General features: G+C 46.0%; 1 protein-coding gene across 1 annotated transcript in view; it reads right to left on the reverse strand.

Annotated features, from left to right (window-relative positions):
- The window catches only part of LOC119977336 (PC3-like endoprotease variant B), a 1015536-nt gene that overhangs the window by 59883 nt on the left and 931229 nt on the right, over positions 1-24424 (reverse strand). Inside the window, exon 16 of the mRNA XM_038818121.1 lies at positions 4482-4667. Coding sequence (XP_038674049.1) covers positions 4482-4667 — 186 coding nt within the window. The remainder of the gene's footprint in view (positions 1-4481; positions 4668-24424) is intronic.

The following is a 24424-nucleotide window of genomic DNA, read 5'->3' on the forward strand; positions in this document are numbered from 1 at the left end:
TTGTCTGCCATATTTTACCTGGCACTTGCAAAGACATCCGGTATGTCACCCACATCTTTCTGTGTCATTTTGCCTGGCTTTCCACTTCCCAGCCTGTCCCCAAAATGCCATTAAAATTCAGCTACACAATCTACCCATGATTTGAGCATGGCATACCTCAACGAGTGTTCTTACAGTCAGTATGTACTGTGTGGACAGGAGTTGGAAGCACCAACACTTTTGAAGTTTCATGCTCTATTGGACCCTCACCAGTAGCGCTATGGAGCCATATATTGAAGTGGTAAGATCCACTGATGATTTGATGAGGAATTTTTGGTTCTGTTTCTGTGCTGGTAGTGGTGGTCAATGTGTTATATATTACTGGCAAGGAATGATCTTTGTATTGGCTCAGGACTGTGAGATCAAGGGAGTTTACAAAGCAACTCTTTCTTGTTTGTTGATGAGAAATTATTGGCTGGTACATATTAAAAAGAACAAAAAGGGGGGAATAACGTGATGTGAGCCTGGGAGCGGCTGCTATTTTGTGAACTCTGGCTCCACTCATCTTTGAATCTTTCATTTTACCCGAATGCACATTCCATAATTTCTTTTGAGATATATGTATTGTGCTATATCCCTCGAGTTTGGTGGTGAAGAGCTGAGTTGAATCAGAGAGAATCCTCATTTGATTGGGGCAGTTGGAGATTGCTGGGGTGGGGCCCAGCTTGCAGTGGCGCTTTTGCTGGTGAGCTGGTTTACACCTTGGAGGTGCTGTATGCATCGTCGGAGCGATCCCGAGTGTTGTTCCCTGATCCTGACATGGGCTTGGACTTTCCAAGGCACATATATGGTGCTATTATCCTGCAGTTGATCGATAATCCTGAACTTTATTCCCCTGTGATTATGCTGTTGATTTCATGTTATTGCCTTTTCTCCTGCCTGAGCACGGTAGCAGTGGTTAGCACTGTGGCTTCACAGCACCAGGGTCCCAGGTTCGCTTCCCCACTGAGTCACTGTCTGTGCAGAGTCTGCACGTTCTCCCTATGTCTCCGTGGGTTTCCTCCGGTTGCTTCGGTTTCCTCCCACAGTCCAAAGATGTGCAGGTTAGGTGGATTGGCCATGCTAAATTGCCCTTTGTGTCCAAAAAAGGTTAGGAGGAGTTATTGGGTTATGGGCATAGGAAGGAAGTGAGGGCTTAAGTGAATTCAAATTTCACCATCTGCCGAAGTGGGATTTGAACCCGGGACCCCAGAGAATTATCCTGGGTCACTCGATTACTAGTCCAGTGACAAGATCACTATGCCACTGTCTCCCCTGTAATTGTATTGATTTTTCATTTTGCTTTTCTTGCTTTGAATTTAGAGAATCCACACTCGTCTCCTTTGACGGTCTGTGTGGATCATATATCCTGGAGAGGACTGGGCTCCATCTGATTCTTTGATATGGTTACCGTTTTTAAGGCTATTGGGGAAGGGGGAAATGAGTCGTGGTGCATGCCTGGGTTTGGACGGTTTATCCTTGCTTGATTTGTTGAAGTGAGAGTCTGTGTGTTATATCTCTGCCTTGTCAGAGCCCTTCTTTAGATTGGGGGTAGGCTTGGGGGGGGGGGGGGGGGGGGGGTTGGTGTTAGGTGTCCTCCTCCAGGTGGTCTTATATATTTGTTTCCTGAATGTCCTCTTGTTGTGGTTGGGTCTTCCTTGGAGAGGCAGTGTATTTGTCTCTGTTGAGACAATGCTGCCCTGTCCCTTATTATCCTTCTTGCAAGGACATAGAGTGCTAGCTTGTGTCTAATGATCCTGGGTCTACACGGGCATTCCTCCCTTGGAGGATTTTTTTCATCTCGTCATCTGGGTGAGCAATGTGCTGTTATAAGCCCTATTTAGGTCGGTGAATGGTGCTGCCCTGGGTGTGGTTAGTGAAGTGTAGGGCTGGTTCGGTTGTGGGTCCTGTATGTGCTGGGGTTTGGGGGTATCTCAGAGTGTCGTGGACTAGGCCAAGTCCAGTGCTGTGATTGATATCCTGTTGTCCTCTTAGGGTGGCACTGTAGCACAGTGGATAGCATGTTGCTTCACAGCTCCAGGATCCCAGGTTCGATTCCCGGCATCTGTCACTGTCTGTGCGGAGTCTGCACATTTTCCCCGTGTCTGCGTGGGTTTCCTCCGGGTGCTGCGGTTTCCTCCCACAAGTCCCGAAAGACGTGCTGTTAGATAATTTGCACATTCTAAATTCTCCCTCTGAGTTCCCGAACAGGCGCCGGAATGAGGCGACGAGGGGTATTACACAGTAACTTCATTGCAGTCTTAATGTTAAGCCTACTTATGACAATAAAGATTATTAAATTAAAATTTATGCTTGGGTCGGCCCTTCTAAAGGCACTTATTCAGAATATCCTGCGAGGCTGAGTTTTTTGATGTGCTTGAATATCCTTGGTTTACTGATTCCTAAGTGTGGAAGGTTGTGGGGTTGAGCTGGGTCCTGTGCTGTAGTTGTGTCCTGTTGCCCCACTTATGGTTGATATGTTCCCTTATATGTACGAGCAACTTTTTCTCAATTCATTCTTGGGGTCGGCGTGCACCAGAAGAATACGGACTTATGGTTATATCTTGGTCCTCTTTTATCCTTAGAATGTTTTCTCCTGGTAACTCTCATATTTAATCCTGTCATGTTTAATGTGTTGGGAAGTGCACTGACCATAATCCAAAATTCTAGCTATTTTTCCCACCGGTATGAATATGTAGAATGATGATTGTTCCGTACTGTGCCTGAGGTTGGGATTATGTGGTGTTGTGTGGTATATGTAAAACATCCTTCTAGAAAGTCTCACATAAAGATTTTTTATTTTTGTTATGGGGTGGTATAAGAATCCATGATTGGCTCCTGCAGGGGTACAGATGAGTCTGACATCCGAGAGGGGGTGTTATAATATGTCATTGGTGCATCTGCTGTTGCTGGGGTTGAGGGAGATGTGTTCTGGTGCGCGCCTAAACATGGCACAAAATGTTTATCCTGAACTCTCATGGTCGTTGTGAACAATCACCGTGTGGGTAGGTGTGCACCATTTTCATGGCTTTATCCTTCTTTCCCTTGTTCTCTGGTGGCACATTCAGAGGCACCGAATTGAGTCTAATGATTGTACTGAGCCAATTATATTGCTGTTCTCCTATTCCCTTCTGTATCCATATAAGTTGAGACTATTTTACTGTGCTGAACTGTACCATTTTTGTGGTTTTGTTGCATAATTTGTTAAGATGGAAAACTTCAATAAAAATACTTTTGAAATACCCAAAACGATTTGGCTGTAAATTCAGCAGCAATTCAATCTTCAGGCTCAGATGATGGTTACAAAGCAGCTGAATTAATATCAGTGTTATATTCATTAACCTGGGCTAATTCTACGTGTTAATCCAGTTGCCTCACATTATTGAGCTTAGTAACCCTCCTGAGCCAATTCTTCCTGACAAGGCCATCAACACTTTCTCCAGGCTGCTAAATCACAAATTGTTCCCATGTCATTTACAGAAATTTTCAATATTAAGTTAATTAAGCAATTTTTAACAAGAGCACATATAGATATTAAAAAACAGAAACATTAACCATGCACTGCATTTTTGACTTGTTAAGGGGTGTGGCTGATGTGTTCCTTTTAAAAGAGTGTTGGTAAATCTTTCTCTTTGTAGCGAGAAAAAGGAAAATCATTATTTCTGGCATGCATTACAAAATACATTTCTGTGAAATTTATGTTATTCCACTGTATGTTTGGAAAAAATGAAAAATATATCCTAAATGTTTAAGCTAGTGTTGCTTTCTGTCCTATGCACCAACTCTAAGTAATGTAACCACAGCTTGACCTACTTGTAGCCTCATCCGTTTTATAAGCTTTTGAACTATCAACCAAATATAACATCCCACTGCACTCCAAATCAACATTTTTTTTAATAAGCTCCCAAGAAGTTATCATAAAGATCTCTAATTTCATGTTATTTTGTTCCTACATTCCTGTGGGACCTCCAGTGAACTCCAGTGTCAATAACTGAGTGTTGTAGTTCAAACAGAAAGGCATACTTAAATTCTGGACTGACTGACCACTGAAGTTTGATCGTCCTCTGTAAGTTCTTAAATTGGATTTTTGTGGTCTGGTAAAGAGAGCAGAACTATGCACCAGTAATGAAGAAAGGATGAGAAGAACGAGGAACTCAGGCAAGGCAAGTTCCTCACAGAGAATAAAGGATTCAAGTGCCGAGACTACCGCAGTGGCGACACTTCAAGAATACTTCATTGCTTGTGAAGCATTTGGGACTTCCCAAGGTTGTGAATGAAGAATGTCTTTCTTTCTTATTATAACTGATTAATCAAAGCATCATGTTAATGAGAATTGGGAGTGCTCTGTTGAATGCCATGTCCTACTCTGTTGGCTGAACCAACACACATACAAGTTGGAAATATGATAGGAGGATCCTGAAGGCAAACAAGTCAAGCGAAAGGAATAAAAAAACAGTACTCACAATAAAAATCCAGACTCCATCAGGTTTCTCTCCCCAAAAATGAACAGTCATGAACGTCCAATTTCTCAGCCCGAACTTGCTGTCATCTGCGTTTCGGACTGCAAGTAGTTTAGATTTGGTACCAAAAGGTGAGATGAGATAAATGTCAAGATCACCACGACAGATGCTTGACAGGTTGACAGTCACCTGGAAAAGTTAAAATACTCCAAGTTTACAAAACGGGATAACTTGTCTGCCCAATCCTGGAAACTACTGAAGATAAACATGGCTTTTTTAGGTGTGTAAAATGTTCAGTATATCTATGTCAAAATGATTAACACCTTTCAGTAATTTCCAATGGCTCATTGCCTTTTGGGAAGTAAAAATCTTTTTTATGGTTGAGTATTGGGTCCTTTAAGAGCTATGTTTCTCTTGGAGTTGGCTTTTGAGAATGAGTTGAGAATTATGGTGTAGACGTGATGGGACGAATGGCCTCGTTCTGCACTGTAAATTCTATGATTCTATGAAATTAAAAATAAGACCTGGATTCTCATAACAAAGGAGAGACTTCCTATTATTGCAAAAATAGTTGTTGCCAGAATCCGGAGGTCCTATCCCGAACTTGATACCTGCCATTTTTACAGGAGTCGGTATGAGCATCCATAGTGATTCATGCATTTTGGGGAGGCAGCTGCCCGTAGAAATTAGCATCTCTCTCCACTCACGTGTGATTTTTGTCTGAGAAGTATCTGAAACCCAACGTGTGCAGCTTAGACCTGATAGGAGCGGGCCTGAATCACAGAACCATAGAATTTCTACAGCACTGAAAGGGGCCATTCAGCCCATCGAGTCTGCACTGACCCTCTGAAACAGCACTCCACCTATGCCCACTCCACTGCAACCCAACCTCACGCACACATCTGTTTTTTTTAAAATCTTTTATTCCAAGCATAAACAATAACAACATCACATTCTAACAAAACAGTTAACATTTAACATTAACACGAATAGCTCCTCAAATATCGAGTGCAATTCACCTAAAAGGGAACAATGTTTCCGGCTCATGTTGAGTAAGGAGACACAATGGAGATCGTGTGGCCGAGGCCGCATATAGCTTCATTTTGTACAGTGGGGAGCTCTGCTCACTGGAACTCCCCATTGTAGCAAGAGATTGGGATGCCATTGTTCCGAGGCCCCCAAAACAATCCACCCCCCCCCCCCCCCCCGCAAGCCCAAATGCACTATGGGATGGTCCACACCCCTGGGAGGGCCCCGACCCCCCCTAACACCCACCCCACCCTGGCCCAATCACGCACAGAAAATGCCAGCTTGACAGTGCCAGCCTGGCACCCTGGCAATGCCCATGCAAGCTCACAGTGCTACCTGGATACCTTAGCAGTGCCAGACTAACACCCAGGTGGCACTGCTAGAGTACCCAGGTGCACCATCCTCTCCAAAGGGCATGCAGCTGGGGGCCTCAAATCCCCTGGGAGCCCCCCCCCCCCTCAAATCCCCTGGGAGACCCCCCCCCACGAGTGTTGTCCCCCCTCCCCCCACGAGTGTTGTTCCCCCTGGTTCCCATTTGTGGGAAATAGTGCTGAACGACATTCACTGGAGGTCTCTGAGGCAAATGGGTTGAATCCCAAAGCCCCAGGTACCTCGGGAATCTGCACATTAGGGTGAGCCTTCCTGTCTCATTCTAATATGCAGATTTGCCAAAAAGTGATCCCACCCATTGTGGGCGGAATACACATTGCGATGTCTCGTGAGATTGCGTTTGATCTCACGAGGTATGGTGAGCCAGGTAGATCCCGGGAGTGGGGTTTCATCGGCCACATTGTGCTGCGCCGAGTTGCTTTTCGGGTGCAGCATGGCCGTTGGATTGCGCCCATCATCATGAATGCCCCCCCCCCCCCCCGTGTTTCCCCCTGTGGTTTCCACATATTGGTGTCAGCACTGACATGTGGCCCAGCTTAAAGTGCCTCCTCAACTGAATCCCGATTTTAACAGTTGACTCCACCACACCGGACTCCCCGTGTACATCCTCTGCCACCAGAGCCCTCAAACTCAAGCCCTTAAAGGACTCCTCCTTTGACCTGATCCACTCCGCCCCCCCATCAATGCCTCACCTTGTCCACATTCGCTGCCTAGTACTAGTGCATCAGGTTTGGGAGCACCATCCCCCGTCCCTGCCTCAGCCTTTTCAGCAGAGCCCTCCTCAACCTCGGCCCCTTACCTACCCACACAAAATCCGAGACCAACACCTCCATCTTCCGGAAAAAGGCCGTGGGAAGGAAAATTGGGAGGGTCTGAAATACAAACAGGAGCCTGGCAACACATTCATCATTATTACCCGCATCCTTCCTGCCAATGTCAAATGCAACATATCCCATCTTTTAAAAAAAATTTAGAGTACCCAATTCATTTGTTTCCAATTAAGGGGCAATTTAGCATGGCAAATCTACCTAATCTACACATCTTTGGGTTGTGGGGATGAAACCCATGCAAACACGGTGAGAATGTACAAACTCCATATGGACAGTGACCCAGAGCCTAGATTGAATCTGGGATCTCGCGCCGTGAGGCAACACTGCTCGCCACTGCGCCACCGTGCTGCCCTCACATATCCCATCTTCCACTAACCCTGTCAATTTGCACCTATGCATCATGGCCCATTCATGCATTATCTGGAAACCCAGATACCTAAACCTCTCTCTTGCCACCTTAAGTGGTAGTGCCCCAGGATGCCTTCCCCACCCACCCCACCCTGCCACATTCACTAGGAACACTCTTGCTTACGCTCAACTTACAGCCAGAAAACATCTCCAACAAGCCCATAATTCTGCCCATGCTTTCCAACGGGTCCAACACAAACAACAGATCGTCTGCATACAATGATATCTGGTGCTCCCTACCCCCCTCACAATCCTTTGCCACTCAGCTGATGACCGAAGGTCCATCGCCATGGGCTCTATAGCCAATGCAAATAACAACGGCCTGTAGGACCCATACTCCAGTGGGTCCTTCCCCTTTTTTGGGATCAACAAAATCGATGCCTGGGCTAACATAGTGGCAACTCCCCCTTCTCTACTGCCTCACTAAACATACCCACCAGGTGTGAGGCCAACTCCATCGCAAACTACCTTTTGAACTTCCCCAGAAAGCCATCCAGCCCCCAGGCAATTTAGCATGACCAACCCACCTAACCATACATCTTTGGACTGCGGGAAGAAACCTACTTAGACATGGGGAGAAAGTGCAAACTCCACACAGAACCTTGTGGATTTGTTTGTATATATATATATATATATATATATATGGAGAAGTACGGTGTCTCTTTGGTTATGATCCAGGAACATATCTTGGGGGAGTTCAGTTGCCACTAAGAGGAGGCCAAGTGCCCTTTCGAAGAGGTCAGATCCCTTTTGTGATCGCTAAAAGTAGGTATCAATTTGGAAAAAAATCAAATGAACTCATTGTAACTATGAAGCTCATTGATACTGTCAAAAACTGCCAGAAGGATCAAGATGAACTGTCAAAGGGAGGTATCAAAGGATTTAAAATATCTGCCCTTTAACTCTAGAAAAAAACCTGTTGAGACAGTTTAAAACACTGCTTGTTATTTCACACTGGCTAATAACATATGCCTTAAAGTTAACATCACTGGATTAGTGCTGCATGGCTGAGTTAACAACCACTCATTACCTGAGTAGACTGTCTTTCATTTCAACATTTGATTGACAGATCCAAGTGGTTATAGACTCTTTGAAGTTGGACTGCGAATTCCAATGCTTGTTTTTTTATGGAGTTATGCAATTGACCATAATATTGTTATAAAAAACAATGTAGCTGAAGGAATGAAAATGTAGGAATAGGTTTTATGAATGAGAGTTAAAACAATGATCTGCAAAATAATTTAATGTCAGTACGGATCATGAGGCATGACGCGAGTTGACATGGTAAGTGTAAGGGCAAAGGTTGGTAGGTACGGGGGCTTAGATTGACATGAGTTTGTTCTAATTTGACATAGGGTCTATAAAGAGCCATGAGAGGTAGTGGGGACATAGTTTGGCATGGATGGTATGAGAAGCAATGGGGTAGGTAGGGAACATGAATGGCATAGCTTGACAGGATAGAGCCTGTGGACCCCATGAGGACAGGGGAGTATTGAGGAGGTACGAGGGGTGAGGGTCGGAGGTCTGTTTTATTTTATGTTTAAAAACTTAATCCCAGTGCCAGAGCGTTGAGGCAGGCCTTCCACACAGCCCGTTCTCAAGCCAAGCATCCTCCGTATGAGTTCCGGGGTTATCTGACATAACTCCCAGGGAATCCCGCCACCCAGGTATGAAAATCTGACCTTCCGGGCCACTTACCTTCAGGTCGGTTTTGCGGAGCCAGGAAATGTTTGTATTCTGGCCTCCTGAACCGGGAGTAAAATTCTAGGCCCTTATAACTGGGTTCATTCTATTTTTAATATCTGACCATTTAAGGTGAAGTGTAGTTATAAATATTCTTGTTCTTTGTTTACTGTTTAATAACATTCTTCTGATTTAAACAGTGAACCCTGTGGCATTGTTGTTTTGGTGAATACCTGGGCTTTCTGATTCTAAAAAAAACACGTTACTAGTCTCTACCAAGAACATAATAATTGGCCACCTTGTCCCAGATCATAACTAATTATACTGTATTTTATTCCACAGCTACTCTGTTGAATAACCATTACAGGTAATTCCTAGTGTACCAGTCAATCTGTTAGATAATAACGTTTATCTTCATATGTGAAGGCCAAATCTCAAGGGTTGAACAACAGTATGCTGCGAATCCAGTCCCTGCTGTGTGCAGTGAACATTCCGACACCAATGGCTGATAATACAATAAAGGAATGATTAACTATGATTCTTGAGGTAAATGTATACCAATAGTTGTGCAATTCAAACATTATCAAATCGTAAGTCCAGAATTTCGCCATGACAGACATCCTCTGTATTGATGAAAATAGTGGAAATGGGTAGAAATCCTAAGTTTCACCCCTGAACACGGCATTCCCTATTCTCCCGAGAAGCAGGACAGGAGTCGGGTCGGCAGCCCCACGTGCATTTACAGCTAGGAATTTAAATTGCCAGTTATCTCCAATAAAAGTACAAAATCTAGTGTTTGCAGATTGAAATTTCAGCTAACAGCTGATCTGAACTTGGTGGATTTATTTGCATAGCAAGGATAACCCTTTGGAGAGGTATGTTACAATTTTTGATATGGTCCTGCGACACTTTAGGGATGGGTAGAGAAACATTTGGGTAGGTAAGGCACCCTTTGGGGCTTTAATCAACAGCTCCAAATGGCTATAGAATTGAAGTATTTGTTTTCATATGTGATTAGTTGAAGGATTTTCAAACATTTAATTATTTTTTAATCAATTTTTTAATCAAAGTGAAAATAGATAAGTCCCCTGGGCCAGATGGGATTTATCCTTGGATTCTCTGGGAAGCTAGGGAGGAGATTGCTGAGCCTTTGATCTTTATGTCATCATTGTCTACAGGAATAGTGCCAGAAGACTGGAGGGCAGCAAATGTTGTCCCCTTGTTCAAGAAGGAGAGTAGTGACAACCCCGGTAACTATAGACCAGTGAGCCTTACTTCTGTTGTGGGCAAAGTCTTGGAAAGTGTTATAAGAGATAGGATTTATAATCATCTAGAAAGGAATCATTTGATTGGGGATAGTCAACACGGTTTTGTGAAGGGTAGGTCATGCCTCACAAACCTTATTGAGTTCTTTGAGAAGGTGACCAAACAGGTGGATGAGGGTAAAGCAGTTGATGTGGTGTATATGGATATATGGTGTATGTTTATAAGGTTCCCCACGGTAGGCTATTGCAGAAAATACGGAGGCATGGGATTCAGGGTGATTTAGCAGTTAGGATCAGAAATTGGCTCGCTGTAAGAAGACAGAGGGTGGTGGTTGATGGGAAATGTTCAGCCTGGAGTTCAGTTACTAGTGGTGTACCACAAGGATCTGTTTCGGGGCCACTGCTGTTTGTCATATTTATAAATGACCTGGAGGAGGGCGTAGAAGGATGGGTGAGTACATTTTCAGATGACACTAAAGTCGGTGGAGTTGTGGACAGTGCGGAAGGATGTTGCAGGTTACAGAGGGACATAGATAAACTGCAGAGCTGGGCTGAGAGGTGGCAAATGAAGTTTAATGCAGAAAAGTGTGAGGTGATTCATTTTGGAAGGAGTAACAGGAAGACAGAGTATTGGGCTAATGGTAAGATTATTGGTAGTGTGGATGAGCAGAGAGATCTCAGTGTCCATGTACATAGATCCCTGAAAGTTGCCACCTAGGTTTATAGGGTTGTTAAGAAGGCGTATGGTGTGTTAGCTTTTATTGGGTGAGTGATTGAGTTTGGGAGCCATGAGGTCATGTTGCGCTGTACAAAACTCTGGTGCGGCTGCATTTGGAGTATTGCGTGCAGTTCTGGTCGCCGCATTATAGGAATGATGTGGAAGCATTGGAAAGGGTGCAGAGGAGATTTCCCAGGATGAAATGAAAAAATGAAATGAAAATCGCTTATTGTCACGAGTAGGCTTCAATGAAGTTACTGTGAAAAGCCCCTAGTCACCACATTCCGGTGCCTGTCCGGGGAGGTTGTATGGAGGGAAGATCTTATGAGGAAAGGCTGAGGGACCTAAGGCTGTTTTCGTTAGAGAGAAGAAGGTTAAGAGGTGACTTAATTGAGGCATACAAGATGATCAGAGGATTAGATAGGGTGGACAGTGAGAGCCTTTTTTCTCAGATGGTGATGGCTAGCGCGAGGGGACATAGCTTTAAATTGAGGGGAGAAAGATATAGGACAGATATCAGAGGTAGGTTCTTTACTCAGAGAAAAGGAATGGAGTGGAACACCCTGCCTGCAACAGTAGTGGACTCACCAACATTAAGGGCATTTAAATGGTCATTGGATAAACATATGGATGATAAAGGAATAGTGTAGTTGGGCTTTAGAGTGGTTTCACAGGTCGGCACAACATCGAGGGCCAAAGTGCCTGTACTGCACTGTAATGTTCTATGTTCTATTCTATGTTCTAATTGTGATTTCATTCAAAATAGTGATGTTTTCAATAGACACAATTTTATTTTATGTCAACATGAGGCCTGAGCTCTCGCCGGGGTGGATATGAGATAAATTGACATGGAGGGGGTTGGCGCAATAGATGGCGGGCTGGATAGGTATGTGGTGGACCAAAGTTAGCATAGTTACTTAAAAGGATGAGTGGGGGGCATAGGGTTGCATAGGAGGCATGTGGGATCACATGGGGAAGTGGGGGGCATGAGGTCTCATTGTTAGTATGGATTGGGCATGGAGAGTGTGTAGAGTTAAGGGGAGGATGAAGGGTGAAAGCTGAAGAATGTTTTTTATTTTAATCATTTATTAACTGAATTCAAAGAAGTGCTGGAAAACCTCCATCCAGTTAGGCCTTCCACCAGCCCAACTCCTCAACCAGCATCCTCTGCACTCATTCTGGGGGTGATGGACCTGACTTTGAATCCAGCCAACTCCCCCTGGAACAAATATTCAAACTGCAGGCTGCCAGTTTTTATGATCAAGTTCACAAAAGGAGAGAATTCTCCCATCTCCGCTCATCCAATTTGGGATTGAAATCTGGACCTCAATTTGCACCACCTGAATTGAGATATTTTCAAGGTGGTGGTTTGATGGTGAAGCAATGTTGTCTAAACTGGAGTTAACACAATACCTGGGAACCAGTGGAATCATGGCACTACACTACCATTCATAGAACATAGAACATACAGTGCAGAAAGAGGCCATTCGGCCCATTGAGTCTGAACCGGCCCATTTAAGCCCTCACTTACACTCTATCCCTGTAACCCAATAACCCCTCCTAACCTTTTTCTTTTGGTCACTAAGGGCAATTTTATCATGGCCAATCCACCTAACCTGCACGTCTTTGGACTGTGGGAGGAAACTGGAGCACCCCGAGGAAACCCACGCACACACGGCGAGTACGTGCAAACTCCGCACAGACAATGGCCCAGCGGGGAATTGAACCTGGGATTCTGGTGCTGTGAAGCCACAGTGCTATCCATTTGTGCTACCCTGCTGCCCATTCAAAGTCTCCTCGGGGTAGAAACTGGAAATGCCCGACTACAGGTGTGAAATAGTGAGGCAACTGCAGAGTGTCAAAGGGGTCAGATTGTGGATTTTCTGAAATTAGTTCTCACACCTTGGGCGAGATTCAGCAACCTCGTCGTGCCCGACTTGGTATCAGGACGAGGCCATTGAATCACGCAACAAGATTATTGTAAGATTAGCGATGCTCGAAACGCCTCGTGAGATTTAACAAAAACTTGCAAGACGTCACGATCTGGATCTCATCCTCATTGGGAATGATCCAGATCTGTATATTTGAATGAGCCATTAGGATTCTCCTGGCACCCAGGACCTGACAGACGCGCCTGGGTGACCTCGCCAAGGCGTCATTTAGTACTGGTTTCATCAAACCTAATGGCACCTGGAGGGAGTCTCCTGGGCTATTAGAGACACCAACATGGTCAGGGACAGGGCAGGGTGGCACTCTGGCACTCCCTCTGGCACCCAGGCACATTGACACTGTCAGACTGACATCCTGGCAGTGCCAACCAGCCACTTTGATGCTTCCAGAGTGCCAGGATAGTACTGCCAGGCTAACAGGGGCACTTCCGGAGTGCCAGACTGGCAATGGCAGGTGTCCAGGTGCCAGGTTGGCATTTCCAGGGATCGTACCCTGGGGAGGGGGGGGGGTGGGGCTTTATCAGGTGTCGGGGAGGTGAGGGGGTGTTCCTTGGAGCCTCCCCGAGGTTGGGGGGGAGGTTGAAAACAAAGTGGAGGAGGGCAGAGAGAAAATGGCGTCCCAGTCTGGAGGAGCCTTTTCTGTTCGGCTCGTCAGCAAGAAATTACTCAAGTGTGGCCTCAGCGGCCGGAAACTCCCCAAGGTCAAAAGAAACAGCAAAATGCAGTGGAATAGCGCAATGTTTCTCAGCGCTGCAGTTGCCAAGGCACACCCTGCCAAACATGCCCAAAACTGGACATAGATTTTTTTTCCTGTTGCATTGTGCCCCTTATCTTACTGAGTGGCAGCTCCCAGATAACCATGGGACCAATTTGGGTCATTGCTTTTCTGTCAGCTCCCTCATCAAAGTCCCAAAAGGTGCGAAAGAGAATGGGAGGGAATGCTAATGTCTTTCTGGATCTGACTCGGGGTCTGGAGACTTCAACTCCATTCAGACTGAACATTCTTGCAACACACATTTTCATGCTAGTAATAATACCCACTAAAATATTTTACAGGAATATGAACAGAATTAACACTTGAAAACCTCAAAGGCACTGTTCACAGGAATTTTAAGTGACCAGATAATCGGACATACCAATTTAATTTGTAGATAGGTAAGTACACTATGCAGTTAATACTCTTTCCTTTCAATTGTTATCCAAGTTAAATTCCAAAATGTTGGGACAAAAATGTAATGCTTCTGTCAGTTACAAAATGAGTTTGAAGCATTGCATTCTGGTTCTTGGTGAAGGCGAATGGACACAAAGTGACAGAAATTCAACCCAGTGAGTGAGGCAAAATGGATGATTTTAGATCGGCCATCCATTTCAAGCAGCGCTTAATATAGCTGCGTACAATTAGCAGTCAATTTATTACTGCCTGTTTTACACCACCTCTCAGAAAGAATTTTCATTCCAAAATGCTTTGAGGATGGGCAGTGTCATACTAATGCAGTTGGTTTTGTTTTTCTGAGGTTGGTGTTGAAACATAGAGGTAATTTTCTGAGTATGTGCCAGTGACATAGAACTCTCTGTACTTCCTGTATAAGGATACTGCCTATGATAATCTGATAGGCACCAAATAGTCGGTGAAGTTTCCACCACAGGCATACTAATGGAGAATGGTTCTATGTCAGTACAGTGTAAAGGTCAGCTTTAATCAGCATTTTGGCTGGGCTGACCCAGAATGTATTATATTCCCTAGCTCTTACAACTTTCACCATTTCAACCACTTCTCCCCCAAAACTGGTCGGCATGGAAGAACACAATGTGCATCAAGTACATTATACAGGAGATAGCAAATTTGGGTCAGTATGGGTTCATGCTGACTGCCTTATCATGTGCTCAATCTCCATCCCCTGTCACTATTACTAGCAAAATGAGTGTGGTGCATCAAACAACATATAATTATCCTACATTTTAACACCAGTGGGACTATTATGTTAAGTACACAGCTGAGAATACTGACAACCCTCACATATGATTGCAACATTGAATTCGTCTTCATCAAAGAATCAACCCGTAACCATGGAGGTGCCAGCCAATTGTTTTACCAAGATATCACTAAGTGGGGGCATTTAATGGGTAAAATACATGGTTGTTGCTTCCATTGTTATAGTCTGACTCTGGTGAAGCTGAACTTAATATGATCTATTAGGAAACCATTAGAATTCCTTCTACAGTTTCAACAACAGTGAAAACAAAATCAATATTTCACATGTGATAACTTCAATTACTTAATATCATTAGGGCAGTGAAACTGTTCCAAGGTAAATGACTGACTGGAACCAGGACATTTTATTTGCACTGCAGTGCACACTTATGAATTTTAATTTTCCTAATCAATTGCCACAATATAAACTGCACTGTCTCTGATAATCAGCATTGATTTGAGCACAACTTTCTTTGTTTTTAATACTTTCAGTTACTTCTGTTTTAATAAATTTGAGATCATAAAACCAATGGGTGCAATATTACAAAAATGTGACCAGTGTCCGTTCCGGAGAGAAAGCCGGTGCAAGTCCTGTCAGCACCATCAATGGGAACATTTTTGTTAACAATTTTTGTTTTAACCACGTGAATCACACCACAGTGGTGGCTGCCTCCCGCTGATTTGCTCATCCCAGGGCAATGTAATCACTTCAATCAGTGGGGAGCTCCATATAATCGCCTCCCAAGCACTCGTTCCAGATCCATTCAAGGAGACGGCTGGCAGGAAGCCAGCACCTCTTTTCTCAGTGGGAGCCCTGATCAGACTACTGGATGGAGTGCACCAGAGGCAGTCGCACATACATCCTACCAGCAAGGTAACCACCCCCCGCCTGGGAGGCAGTGGCACCCAGGTCAGTGCCAGCTCACTGCAGAGGGTCAGCATTGTCGGAAAAAGATGAAAGATCTTCTTTGCGTAGCCATCTCCATTATCTTGCTACACCCCCTCACAGACCCTTTGCACCTCCAAGGTAATCTCTTATCCAGCCACCTCCCGGTTACTAACACCTGTCATAAGGCCCTCTTCCCACCCCACCCTCTTCCCACCCTCCCACCCCAATCCTGATGGTCTCCCCCCCCCCCCCCCCCATGTCTACTCTGTTCCTCCCATTCCCACTCTCACTCAAGTCCCATGCAGCCCACACCTCATCACCATCTGACCCGTCAGGACTCCCGCCTACATTCACCCCATCTGTTTCATTGCAGGATAAACTCAAGCATAACAGGCATGAGCGGGCACAGCCACCCAGAGTCATGCACAAGCTCAGATGCATCAAACCCATTGAGGAAAGAACCCTTAAGCTGGCCGGGGAGGAGCAAGAACATGTCTGTGCAGAGGGCGCAGTGGGGGCACCAAACAAAAATAAGAACCCTCCTGACACACATTAATTCCTTAAGCCTCACGTGAGTAAATATTTCCCATCATTGTGATGTATTAATGCCATCTCCATTCTCTTGCTTGGTAATCGGTCGACCAGCCCCGACCATCCTCACTCCCCTTGGAGACCACGGACATGAAATGAAATGAAAATCGCTTATTGTCACAAGTAGGCTTCAAATTAAGTTCCTGTGAAAAGCCCCTAGTCGCCACATTCCGGCACCTGTTCAGGGAGGCTGGTATGGGAAATGACCCATGCTGCTGGCCTGCCTTGGTCTGCTTTCAAAGCCAGCGATTTAGCCTGTGCTAAACCAGCCAGCAGCTCTGGGTTAGACGTCTTGGATACCACCTTATAAGGGCGTCACATCTATCACCCGCATCCTCTACCAGTGCAGACACTCACAACTCAGTGGGATTAACTCATAGGCAGGCTTATGGGTCACTCACTGGTGAGCTCCTCACAACTGAAGATCCACAGCAGGCTGATGAAGGAATGTTCCAGGGAACTAACAGTAGGAGGGATGCTGGAGCCCAGGACTCTGCTGAACTCTGGCGGAAGATGTGCCCCTGGATCTGATGGCCCCAGAGCTGTTAGAACTGCAAAGGCAGAGTGGTGGAAACCAGGAAGGAATCAGCATCTCTCCTCGGACTGCAAAGCTGACTGGAGGAGTCCCATTGACTTGTGTCTGAGGAGATGGTGCAGTCACTCCTACGCAGCGAGGTTAACACTGCAAGAGTGGTATCCACAGTGGAGACCTTCCTGCAGGACGTGTACTCCATGGTGGGGGATGTCCACTTCATGGCTCACACGGCTGAGGGGATGAGCTCAATGGTGCAGGGCTTCAACTGAATGCTGCAGGCACAGTGGGAGTCCATGAATCTCTGTGCCAGAGGATGGTGGGACTTTTGGATCTCACTCCAGCTTCCCCTCTATCTCATGGAGGAGGCCAGATGCCCGTGGACAGCCGAAGGGAAGAGGATCAGCTGGAGCACAGCCGGGCACCTTGGGGGGTGTCCAGCCCATATGACACACCCCTCCCTATGAGCAACGCACCTCCAGCCCAGCACACTGAGGAGGGTAACACTGTCACACCTCTGCTGCCCAAAAATAAGCCCAGAGTCTCAAGGTCCAGGCCCCCCAGGGGATGCCCACCAAGACCATCTCAGGCAACAGGGCATAGAGGTCAGCAGGACATCTCAACCTCAGCTCTGGATCCTGGGGCATACGCTTCGAAACAGTGAGAGGGTGAAAAAGAGTAAGAAATTGCAGGCACATTGTGGACATGGGTAAATCTGCTCACTAGTGAGATAGGTCACCATAGCATTTTTAGCTCTTGTACTAAGCATCACTTTGTTTTTCAATTCTCTCTTGAATTTGAGCCCGCGTTGCCAATCCCGTACACGATTACTGTGGGCTGAAAATCTCCCCCAATATCTTTAGCTTAGAAACCATAGAAAAGTTACAGCACAGAAAGAGGCCATTTGGCACATCTTCTCCATGCCAGCTCAAGGACACCCAGGCACCCTTTCTAATCCCACCTTCCTACACCCTGTCTATAGCCCTGCAGCTTACAGCATTTAAGGTGAAAATCCAGGTACCTTTTTAAAGAGTTTAGTGTCACTGCCTCCACCAACAACTCGGGCAGCAAATTCCAGACACCCACTACTCTCTGCTTAAAACTTATCTTGAATCTATATCGCCTGGTTCTAGAATTCTCCACCAAGGAAACAATTGTATCCTGTTCACTCTGTCACTTTCCCTCAATTATACACATCTCAATTAAGCCACACCTCAGCCTTCTTTGTTCCAAGCAAAATAGCCCCAACCTATCCAATTTCTTCTTGTAACGACTCTTTTCTAGCCCTGGCAACATTCTTCCAAAAAGAACAAAGAACAAAGAAAAGTACGGCACAGGAACAGGCCCTTTGGTCCTCCAAGCCCGTGCCGACCATGCTGCCCGTCTAAACTAAAATCTTCTACACTTCCGGGGTCTGTATCCCTCTATTCCCATCCTATTGTCCCTGCTTCCACCACTTCCTCCAAAAGAAGGAGATGTTGAATAGACTTGGACCGTTTTCATTAGAACGATGGAGGTTGAGGGGAAACCTGATAGAGGTCTACATGATTATGAGGGGCATGGATAGAGTGGATGGGCAGGCACTCTTTCCCAAGGTGGAGGGGTCATTCACCAGGGGGCATAGTTTTAAGGTCCGTGGGGCAAAGTTTACAGGAGATGTGCGAGGCAGGTTTTTTTTACACAGCTGGTGGTGAGTGCCTGGAATGCACTGCCAGAGGAGGTAGTGGAAGCAGCTACATTAACGGCGTTCAAAAGGCATCTTGCCAAACACATGGATAGGATGGGTATGGAGGGATCTGGCACTAGGAAGTGCAAAGAGTTTTGGCCAAGGGTGGTACCATGACCAGTACAGGCTTGGAGGGCCGATGGACCTTTTCCTGTGCTGGGGTGGCCAAGTCAACCACGCGTGTGACTACACATTGATTCTGTGAGCCCATTCGTAGCCTCCATGTTTTTTCTCATCATAGATGCTCACTCCTATGTTTGGAAATGCACTAAATGAAGCCCACAACCTCATCAGCAACGGCAAACGAATTGCAACAGACATTCACCACCCACGGGTTGCCAAAGTGCTCATCTCAGGTAATGGGGCTGCTTTTACTAATGATGAGTTCCAGCATTTCTTGAGGACCAACAGCATTCAACATATTCGGACCGCTCCCTACCATCCTGCTTCAAATGGACTGACTGAGAGAACCATCAAAACAGCCAAAGCTTCCATAAAGAAACAGTTATCAGCTTCTCTATAAACCAAACTGCTCTGTTACCTACTCTGCTATTGAACAACACTTCATGTTACCACAGGTGCTTCATTTGTTGAGTTCCGAATTTGGCAGGGAGGGTGGAGGTAAACAGAACACACAGAAGAAACATCAAGACTCGAGAAAACCTGAGAGAACATTTGAGTGGACAACTTGGTTCATGTAAAGAATTTTGGTGCTGGTCCGAATTGGAACCCTGGACTGGTCATGGCCAGAACAGGTCCAGTGTCGTATGAAATCGATGTCCAAGGAATAAGGGTAAAGAAATACTTGGACCATTTGAGAAGGAGAGAATGTCACAGAGACCCAGTGCGGCAGCCTGTCACTAATATTGCTGTGGATGAAAGTAATTCAGCAGCAAGCTACCCCGAGGAAGAGTCCTGTAATGTTCCACGGGGAAGTAGGGAAATGCTCTGCACGGATGCACCTTCGTAAGTCGAGAGTCAACCTAATGAGGTCCAAACTGAATTTACCTCTACTGAAGGAGAGGCACTAGTGAATTACAATCCTCCCAAAGGATCAGTACGTCCCCAGGTTGGCTTACCTTATAAGGAACTGGTCGTCAGGCAGACTTGGATGCAATGCCAGAAGCGCTTCAATGACATTTTCCAATCTACTAGGCCTATGAAAGGGTTATTGTGGGGGTGGCGCGGGGATGAGAAGATTTTGGAAGTGTGTGAAAGGTACATAGCCATTTGACGCTGCAAATTCTTGAGCTTGCGGACTTCTGAAAGGGCTGATGAAGTGTCAGGAAGCAGAGGTAGTTTTAAGTGATCTATATTTGTATTGTTCGATATTAGATATAAGGTGGAGATTCAAATGAGTTTAATTTAGTGTTTCTGTGTGAGAAAGGATTAAACCTCTAGTTAGATTCATGTTAAACAAAGGTTACATATATGGGAGTTTTGATTTCAAACTGTGTCTGTGTTGTGGTTTGAGTTTATAATGTGAAAAACAAACAGAGCTTAGAGAAGGACTGAACTGTTGCTTAGCAACCAAGGACTAAGTTAGAAAGACTTTTTGAGTTTAGTTTTAACTGAACCCAAGGCAGTAGGAGCTTAACAGCTAGAGAGGAAAGCTTTCACAGCTCTGCCAGATGCAGAAGCAGGACAATGAAGTAATGGGAAGAAAACAAGTCTCAAAAACTAAATAACAGTTTGTTCTCGGGACCAGGGAATGAAAAGAGTGTGGCAATATAATCAGGGCCTGGTTTTAAGGCCGATTAAATTGGATATCCTAAATTAAAGAATTGGGCATATTAAAATCGAACACAGTCAAACCTGGGGCAAGCCAGACTTGACAAAGGTCAAATATATAAAGACACAGAATCATGTCTGGTCCTGTCCCATCAATCACTCATCAAAGATCATCGCACTCTACTGAGACCCAGCAGGAGGTCATCGCACCCCATTGAAATGCCCTGGCCTATTGTTAGAAGCCCAAATCGGGCCAGACTTTCTGTCACCTAGAATTCCCGCCGTTACCTTATATGTCAACAGGTTACATGCAAGCAACACCATGGAGATGGACACCTGGGGGCGGGCCCCGGTGTCCTGTCAGACAGACATCAAAAACCCATTGGGTATTGGGACCCCCTCTCAAGACCTCATTGTCTGGAAGTCAAAGAAGTTTATGGAAAGGCGGAGATGGAAGGGAATAAAGGTACGCATCTCAGATACACCGGCAGCAAAGCCTCTGTGTGCGGGATGACCTTGACCAGATCGGAGAAGTGAAGACAAGATAACACCAGACTAAACCTTGACCAGACCAGAAGGAAGGAGGGAAGCAAGGAATACACCGCCAGCGAGAACCACCTTTGTGAAGATGGGCCAGAGGAATTCCAGCAATCAGATCCATAGCCTACCAAGCCATTTTTACGGGTAGTATATTCGAATCTGGGGTATCCTCTTGTTTTATGTGGGTAATTTAAGGTGTAATAATAATATTATTAATAAACTTATTGAACCTTTACTTGTGTTTGTCCTTTGTCCAACTTGCAACTAAGGACACCTGGTTAAAACTTTGATTGATATACTGGAAAAGTACCTGAGATTTAGCAGATACAACAAGAGAATTCCCAGGAAGGTTGAAGTCAAAGGAACTGGAATGTGACGCGGTACTGTTCATTAGAATTAAAGTAAAAGGCAGAGAGAGTGCCTTTAGTTAAAGAGATAGCTATAAGAACCAGATTTAAAGTGGGGAGCCAGGCATCAGAGGTGAATCAAAATTTTGGTGACATCTTATTATAGCCTGTGAAGCAGTAACAATCTGTTGGCATGGCATGAGTACCTGAGAGATTGTGTGAGGCTTGAATGTATGGGACAATTCAGAGCAGAGGATTACTGAAGGACAGGTGGAAACCTGGAAGTGGATCCTTGCTGAAAACAGCTGTGGAATACAGCTGTTTGGAAGAGATTCTAAGATGTGTATTTTCAAGATTGGAGTTTGGGAAAACATTTGTGTGGAAGCCAGAATCCAATGAGCCCAGTTGTCTCACAGAGTAATATTCATCTGAGAGGGTTTGAGGAGAAATACACAAAAGTTTGATGGGGGGCATCCTTTACTTGGTTTCAAAGTGGGGTGTGTCTGATCACTGTTAATCTGTTGGTTTACTGGGATTGTTTATTTACTGAGAAGAATTATAGCATAAGATATATTTTGTAACCTGTGTTATCCTTAAAAGTTGTGTACATTTGTGAAGATAGGTGGAAGAGAAGGAGTATTTCATTATAGTCAAACTTTTCATGTTTAATATGTTTGTTTTCTGTTAAAAGTTACCTTCCCGCCCAGTAGTAGCATCAACTTGGATTGTCACGGAAGGAATTATTGAGAAGTACATACCAAATCATTACAATGCCACATTGTCTTCACAGAATAAGAGGGCCCACAATGATTATGGAAGCTTGAAGACTGGAGGTGGTGTGCTCAATCTAGCATTCTTAACACCAATCGAGGTGGAGACCTTGCAGCTTGCTGCTAATGGGTTGCGCTGGTTCGTTGGGAGAGCCAAGATAGGATGGAGCCCCTGGGGTGGTGAGATTGCAAAGGGCAACATGTGCAACTGAGAGAGATATGTCTTAACATGGCTAAGAGGAGAGTGCATTTTGCAATGTATGTTTTTATTAAAGAGCCATTGAGGCTACCTGCGTGAGAACACTCACATGCACCAGTGAGAAATAACTGAATAAAGGTTGGCACCAGTGAAATACAATACATTTCATAATGCTTTATGTGTTGCCAATCAGGAAGTGTGTCTATTTGGACACTCTTGGAAAGTTGAATGCGCTGCAAGCTTCCTTATTTTTGTCTCCCGCAAAAGTGAACTATCGACTGCTGACGCTGAAACCCCCAGAGTCCAGCACTAGCGTCTGAGGAGGAAGAGGAATTCTCGGATGCAGCAGCAGCGAATCACTGCTCTACACCCAGCACCAGTGCAGATACCAGCACTTCAGTGGGGAATCATTCCTCAGAACAAAGGAACCACAATCTGGTGAGGGCATATCACAATTGCATGTGCAACAGTAGGAGACAGAGATGGAACAGGCCTCTGGCTGTTAGAGGAGTTCTGGAGGAGAGCCAGATTTGGATAAAGAGTGTCTGGAGACATCAATAAGGCAGCAGGTACTGGACATCCAATGTGAATGGAATGGAGATCTGCTGGAGATACGAGAGATGTTGCACGTTCTTTGGAACTTTGGACTCTTGAGGCCATGGGCCCTTTGATCACTTACTCTATGGAACATACAGCTTCTTCCACTGACAGATTAACGACTATCTTGAAGGGTCAAACACAGCAGATTGCAAAATCAATCATTGAGCTGCATTCTGATCTGCACTGCATCACCCAGCCTCTGAACTCAGGGCTCAGAGCCAGGGTGATAGGGAGTGAGGAACCTGGGGCGAAATTCTCCCCTACTCGGCGGGGCGGGGGGGGGGGGTCCTGGCGTAGTGGAGTGGCGCCAACCACTCCAGCATCGGGCCTCCCCAAAGGTGCGGAGAATGGGCTAGGCCCGCGCCGGAGTGGCTCCCGCTCCGCCGATGGCACCAAAACTGGTGCCAATGGCCTTTGGCGCTACGCCGCCCGGTGTCGGGGCTGGCAGAAAGGCCTTCGCCGGTCCGTGCATGCGCCGGTGTGTCAGCGGCCGCTGACGTCACCACCGCGCATGCGCGGTGGAGGGGGTCTCTTGTGCCTCCGCCATGGTGGAGGCCGTGGCGGCGGCGGAAGAAAAAGAGTGCCCCCATGGCATTGGCCCGCCCGCCGATCGGTAGGCCCCGATCGCAGGCCAGGCCACCGTGGGGGCACCCCCCCGGGGTCCGATCACCCCGCGCCCCCCCCCCCCCAGGACCCCAGGGGCCCGCTCACGGCGCCAATCCCACCGGCACAGAGGTGGTTTAAACCATGTCGGCGGGATTGGCCTGTCAGCGGCGGGACTTCGGCCCATCGCGGGCCGGAGAATTGCTGCTGGGGGCACGCCGATCGACGGGGCGTGATTCCGGCCACGGTGGGGCGGGATTTACGCCGGCCCCGGGCGATTCCCCGACCTTGCGAGGCATCGGAGAATTCCACCCCTGGAGTCACATCCAGCACCTGGTCTCTCTCAGGAAAACAGGGAGAGGCCAAAGAATCTCATGGCAAAGGCGAGCAGGAGCTGATGCCATGTGGGGCACATTCGATAGGACAGCCTGTCCTCCACTGCTCTACCATTTGCACAGATATCTTTCAGGGCTGTGGCAACAGAAGAACCTCCTGTCACTGTGCTGGAGATTCCCACTACACCAAGGCCCTCATGCCCTTCGGTGACCAGAAGATGGCCAACAAAATTAATCGCAAACAAGGGGGCATTAAAGTCAACAACCTATTTGAACGGCAGATGAAAGTCAGGTCAGGGTGCACCATGCTGCAGCACCCAGAACAGAATCGAAAAGGCCCCATATTAGTTATATTTTGGCGTATATTGGTGAGTTTACAATTTGAATCAATTCCAAAGGGCCAAAAAGGTCATCTGTTCTTAAATTATGTGTTGTTTGATCATCCTGGAAAAGAACACTGGTTTATTTGCAGTGTGAACTAATGGATATAGATGGATTCTGTATGTGGTCCCATGTGAATGTGAAGTTGGAACCAGGGGAGTAAGATGATTGTCCTGTTTGTACTTCCATGAAAGGAGGACTGGTTTCCTGCAGGAGTCGGAGGGAGTAGAAGAAAACAGTGCATGAGCTTCAATTGTCAGAGTTACTGGAAACTCCAGAGGATTAAAGCCCTACATGTATCCTGACCATCCAGTTGCTCCCTGACATCTGCCAGCTCTGGTTCCCGTAATCTCTTCTCGATCACCTCATCAGAGTTTAATGCTCTCTCCTGGCTTCTCCTCCATTAGGGCATTCTCTCTCTGGAGTGCCAGCTTGTAGAGAGCGTAGCTCACTACCAG

The sequence above is a fragment of the Scyliorhinus canicula genome, chromosome 14 (assembly GCF_902713615.1).
Source record: "Scyliorhinus canicula chromosome 14, sScyCan1.1, whole genome shotgun sequence".
Lineage (NCBI taxonomy): Eukaryota > Metazoa > Chordata > Chondrichthyes > Carcharhiniformes > Scyliorhinidae > Scyliorhinus > Scyliorhinus canicula.